The 5,651-nt window shown below is 40.4% G+C and overlaps 1 protein-coding gene across 2 annotated transcripts; it reads left to right on the top strand.

The window, feature by feature from the left end:
- The first annotated feature begins 353 nt into the window (after window positions 1-353).
- Window positions 354-4,338, top strand: eif4e1b (eukaryotic translation initiation factor 4E family member 1B). Of its 2 annotated transcripts, XM_048262112.1 has the most exons (8): window positions 354-462; window positions 673-776; window positions 1,228-1,323; window positions 1,922-1,985; window positions 2,441-2,554; window positions 2,680-2,819; window positions 3,645-3,786; window positions 3,902-4,338. In XM_048262112.1, exons 1-7 carry the CDS (start codon window positions 439-441, stop codon window positions 3,757-3,759), a joined length of 657 nt encoding a protein of 218 aa, XP_048118069.1. In that variant the 5' UTR covers window positions 354-438; the 3' UTR covers window positions 3,760-3,786; window positions 3,902-4,338. The 2 variants fall into 2 exon arrangements, with proteins under 2 accessions (XP_048118069.1, XP_048118061.1); XM_048262104.1 differs by having other exon boundaries at window positions 3,645-4,338.
- The last annotated feature ends 1,313 nt before the right edge of the window (window positions 4,339-5,651 follow it).

Below are 5,651 nucleotides of genomic sequence, written 5' to 3' on the forward strand. Positions count from 1 at the left end.
ATGGCATGTAATTCCACCCTCTGCTATTTCATGACATCAGGGCCTTATTGTATTCCATTGCAAAACTTTGCATTATATTTTAGCGTAGGCTAACTGTGTTTCTAAATCATCGATCTTAACCAAACTAAATAAATATATTAGCCTACATATTATAGTCCTAAAATAAAAACTGGGTTTACTCTAATCTGACGCATTCCCGAACAATCCATGACATGCGGAACAATTAAATCAGTTTTCTAAAATAAATTCATAATTGATAGGCATAGCGTTGTCACCGTTAAAAGTAGAAATGCACGTAGGCTACTCAATATATGTAATTGACAATCTAATTAACCCGGAAAAACTACGGCAATCAGGGTGGGCCTTCAGTGTGAGAGCAACTTTGTCCATGTATCGGATGCCTTTCGATTCCCAACATTATCCACACAAATCTATAAAATGGCATCGGCTGTAGTGTATCTGGTAAGATAAAAACTTAATTAAGAGTGTCTTTGGGTTTATTTAAATAATTATTACTGTTATTACCCTTAAGGCACGTTATTAGGCCATCAACAGTTTAGGGTTGATTGGTCGAGTTTGTTGGGAGGTTGCTAACTTGCTAGCATTAAGTTGTTAAGTCATAAAACTACATATCAATTCGTCTTTAATGTTGTTTTTGTCCTCTATTTTTAGCCACGTAATAGTATCGCTACCAAAAAAAAGACTACTGCAACTATCAAAGAAAAGACTGCCTTGGTGAAACAGCAGCCACCTGTAAAACATCCTTTGCAAAATAGGTGGGTTGACAAATTGATGAGTGCATCGTGTAGCCTGTGTAATATTAGACTTTGATTAAATATTATTGCGTTACAATTAATGGCAGTTGGGTAGACTTTATGTTTATATATACTTTGTGTTTATAATTAACAGTCTTTGTCCACGACGTGCATGGACTTTTCTGTTAATTTCTTGCTCTCTTGTATTTTTGCTAAATAGCCTATATTGTAGGGCCTGAATCCATCAGATATTATCCTGTTTTTTGTCCATAATCCTTCACTCCACCACAGTTTTGTATTATTGTCTGTTGCTCTATTCCTACCAGCTCTTGTCTAGTCATATCTGTGTTTCCAAAAGGCCAGAGGGTATTTTGAATATTGCTATGTGTTAATAATGGTGACCTATCTCCAGCCGGTTCCAGATTGGTACAGGTCTCTCTTAACTTTGGGTGTTTCTGTTATATGCCTGTAGTTGGGGTCTGTGGTTCTTCAAGAATGACAAGCGTAGGACCTGGCAAGAGAACCTTCGTCTCATCACCACCTTCCATACTGTAGAGGATTTTTGGGCGTAAGACAATTTCTCTCCCCTCTCTCTATATAGATAATGATAGATTGATGGATACAACCTGGCTGCTGTGTTCCTCCAAGGAAGGTCTTCTGCTGTCTCTAGACACACCGCAATCTTGACTTTTTTTGTTATTTTTATTTTATTTATTTGTAGTTCCTCATTGGGTGCTCCCAGAGCAGGGGTGTCCCTCTCTATATTCAAGAAGTTCTTTAAGATACTCTTCCAAGAGTAACACTTACTTTGTTCCCTCCTCGTCCTCTCCCCTTCTACCACTGTCTCCTTGATCCACACATTTACTAGTAGGCTACTTAAGTTTTTGCACTCCCATACTCTATTAGTAGTATTTATTGTTACTTAGTCTCCTTTGCAGTGCATCTAAAATGTCAATCCTCAATTTGTAGGTCGCCTTGGATAAAAACGTCTGCTAAATAGATAAATGATGGATTGATTGATGTTTAGGCATCCAGTTGGTGCATACAGAAACATTCAGGCCTAGTTTTCAAATGCCTTCACAAGCATTGTTTAACAAAGACCATCATTACCATTTAATTTTGCCATAAATCTATCGCTGATGGGTTTTTTTTTCCCCTATTCTCAGGTTGTACAACAACATCCAGCTCCCCAGCAAGCTCTCTTCAGGGTGTGACTATTCAGTTTTCAGGGTAAGTGTGTTTGTTTGTATGCACCCATTGATGGAGATGTTTTTTCTAAAGGTCTGAATTAGAACAACTATTGTATTAGGATTAGTCTAATACATGTAAAATGTATCAAAACTGACAATAATATGTCCGCTCTCGCCAACTTAATCTTGCTAATTTCAATTAATGAGCCCTCATGTGCATGGGGGTTGCATGCATGTACATGCATTTCCCTGTGTGTTAATATGCATGTATTTCCCTGTGTGTTAATGTGCATGCATTTCCCTGTGTGTTAATGTGCATGCATTTCCCTGCGTGTTAATGTGCATGCATTTCCCTGCGTGTTAATGTGCATGCATTTCCCTGCGTGTTAATGTGCATGCATTTCCCTGCGTGTTAATGTGCATGTATTTCCCTGTGTGTTAATGTGCATGCATTTCCCTGCGTGTTAATGTGCATGCATTTCCCTGTGTGCGCAGCACGGCATCAAGCCAATGTGGGAGGACCGTAGCAACAAGGCAGGAGGCCGCTGGCTGGTGGCCGTGGCGAAGCAGCAGCGCCACACAGACTTGGACAGGTTTTGGCTGGAGACGGTGAGACGCGCGCGCACACACACACACATCCATAATAATATTGTCTGATTAAATATTAGGTCATATGCAATCACTAAACTTTAGGAACTTTCAAAGTTTTACTCTGTGTGTGTGTGCATTCGTAGCTGCTTTGTCTCATCGGAGAGGGTTTTGGTGAACACAGTGCAGATGTGTGTGGTGTGGTCATCAATGTTCGTGCCAAAGGGGACAAGATTGCCGTGTGGACGGCTAACGCAGAGAGGGCTGCGGCCGTCAGGGAGATCGGGTGAGCAACGTATGAACAGCAGGCATACTGCTGTAGTATATGCAACGCTTCACATCACCAATGGTGCACATTTCCCCTCTGATAAGACTGCTAGCACAATGAAGGGGGGGAGGGTTCGTTACTTTCTAGCAAATGGTTTAGTGACAAACATGAGTTAAACATGGCAGCCGTGGCCTACTGGTTAGTGCTTCGGACTTGTAACTGGTTCGAACCCCGACCAGTAGGAACGGCTGAAGTTCCCTTGAGCAAGGCACCTAACCCCTCACTGCTCCCCGAGCGCCGCTGTAGCAGGCAGCTCACTGCGTCGGGATTAGTGTGTGGTTCACCTCACTGTGTGCTGAGTGTGTTTCACTAATTCACGGATTGGGATAAATGCAGAGACCAAATTTCCCTCACGGGATCAAAAGAGTATATAACTTATACTTATACATGGGGTGGTGGTACCTGTTGCATAGTGGTTAAGGAGCTGGGCTAGCGTGCAGTAGCCTGAAAAGTTGTGTGTTCAATTCCCGGCTTCCACCGATGTGCCCTTGAGCAAGGCACTTCACCCCAAGCTCCGGTGACGATGGCTCTTGTAATATAATTGTAATGTAATATTATAAAGTCACTTTGAATAGAAGCATCTGCTGAAATTAATAAATGTAAATAAATAGGCTAACTTTCTCTGAACATAACAGACACAGGACTCTTCTATTATGTAGGTTTGTAGGTTTGTAGGTTTACTTCTTGCTGTGAGTTTGCTCACCCAGGTTCCTCACTAAACTACATTAGTGAAACATCCCCTGGAACTGAGATGTGACCTGTTTGTTTTTATCCACCAAACAGGCGTACGTTCAAGAATCAGCTCGGCTTGTCGGACACCCTGGCCATTGGCTACCAGGCTCATGCAGACACGGCAACCAAGAGCAACTCTTCCACCAGGAATAAGTTTGTGATCTGAGGCGGATGGTAGCAGGGGAAATGACAGGTGTGTGTGTCCTTTTGTCTTTGTGCCTTTTTGTGTGTGTGTGAAAGAGAGAGAGAGTTTAAGTAAAAGCTTAATTGTATATGAGCAGTAAGTGTTTTCCGTCTCTTTGAATTAGTATTGCTATTGTTTCTCCGGTGGACGCATGGAAAATGTTTTTGAAAATGGCCGGAGTTGATTTTGTGGACGCCAACTCTGATGCCTGCACAAATAAGACCAATGATACTGAAATGATATTTTTCATTTTCATTGCTATTTAGTTAATAGTTTAGTGGTTCTGGAAGATATCACAGAATGTATACTGTAACCCAGGGTTTAAGACTAGAGAGGCAGAGCTTGGTCTGTTTGCTTTTGTTTGTGCTGTGTTTTTGGTTAACTCATTATTTAAACAGTGTTGATGCAAAGGTTGTTTAGTTCCATTGTTTTGGAGGTTGTTAATTTATGATGACTTTGTTTACAAAATCAGGCTATTGCTCATTTATTTATGTTGACTTGCTCTGATTTTCCAAATGTCTTGAAATATTTCTATTTGTCAATAAAGAAATGAGATGTAATAAACTAAGTTAGCAAATATACACCTACATCTTTTACCTTACTTCTTGTAATCTCTTTTTAACCAGAAGAGGGCACCCTCACCATTCAGTGATTCTTAGTGTCTTGTTATTAGGCCGTGGTTTGCCCTTACTTTTGAATGTGTCCCTCACACTTTAAGATTTAGTTTTATCTACAATCTGCAGAACACAGGCATATTCTAAAAAGCATCAGAACACCGGCCTACTCTAGAAACCATCAGAACAAAGGCCTACTCTAAAAGCATCAGAACACAGACCTACTCTAAAAAGTTAGACTGGGTACTAGGTGAATGGCATCTATGACAGCGATTCACTCTCACACACAACGGCTGGCACTCTGGATGGGGAGAGTGACTGCAGTGCTCCAGCTGACCTGTGAGCATGCGCGCGCACCCACACACACACTCAACACACACAACTGGGTACAATAGAAAGAATCAGTGAGTTTCCTCTCCATGTTATCATGATCATCATCAACTTTATTGCCAGACTCAAGGTCCATTCAGAAAACACAGACATGGCCTACAACATAAATTAAAAAGATACAGAAAAGAAAAGTAAAAAAGAAACAAAAACACTATTTCTATAAGACATTTATACCAGTGTTTCCACAGTGATGATTGTATGGAACTACATTTTCTAGCAACATCACAATGCTATTCTGGGAGACGTTCAAGTGACAAATGAATTTGTAGATCAGACTCCTCAATAATGTTATAAGGTTATGTGCCATCAAAATTATTTTGGAGACGTTTTGTGAAGGTAAATATTAAAATCTTAAAGTTGCCTTTAGATTATGTGGATAAGGTTTTGGCAGATATCAAAAGTTTAGGTATTAATGAAGTTATGAAACGTCTGTTTAAACCTAAAGATAACAAGCATTTGTGAAGATCCATCCCTGTTTCAGCATGGATCCTGGACAGTGTTTTATTCTCTCTGTTAAGGGCCGGGACTGACTGACTGTGATTGCTTTCTGGGTGGCGAGGAGACTCTGTTGGACTGATAGATGAAGAAGGGAAGGTTTAAGGAAGAAGGGAATGTGTTTAAGGAAGGATGAGAACAGAGAGGAGGTATTCAGCCATGCAATTATTAGATTAGGTTAGATTAGACTCGTCTTCAATGTAATTGTGCATTATGCAGTGTAGTTATCCCAGTTTGACTCATACTGTGACACATGATGTGCCGTGCATGATTTATCAGAAAAATCAGGGTGGAACATATATAATGCGTTTCATACATTTGGAATGTTATTGAAAGTTCATTATGTCTCAAAAACAGGGCAAGAGGTTCTGTATC

This window comes from Alosa alosa, chromosome 1 (genome assembly GCF_017589495.1).
Source record: "Alosa alosa isolate M-15738 ecotype Scorff River chromosome 1, AALO_Geno_1.1, whole genome shotgun sequence".
Taxonomy (NCBI): Eukaryota; Metazoa; Chordata; class Actinopteri; order Clupeiformes; family Clupeidae; genus Alosa; species Alosa alosa.

Bases quoted from the DNA above. Each gene is read 5' to 3' on its own strand.
- eif4e1b (XM_048262104.1), top strand. From the start codon at position 439: ATGGCATCGGCTGTAGTGTATCTG. The intron at 463-672 runs GTAAGATAAAAA...CTCTATTTTTAG, and splicing joins CATCGGCTGTAGTGTATCTG to CCACGTAATAGTATCGCTAC. The intron at 777-1,227 runs GTGGGTTGACAA...ATATGCCTGTAG, and splicing joins AAACATCCTTTGCAAAATAG to TTGGGGTCTGTGGTTCTTCA.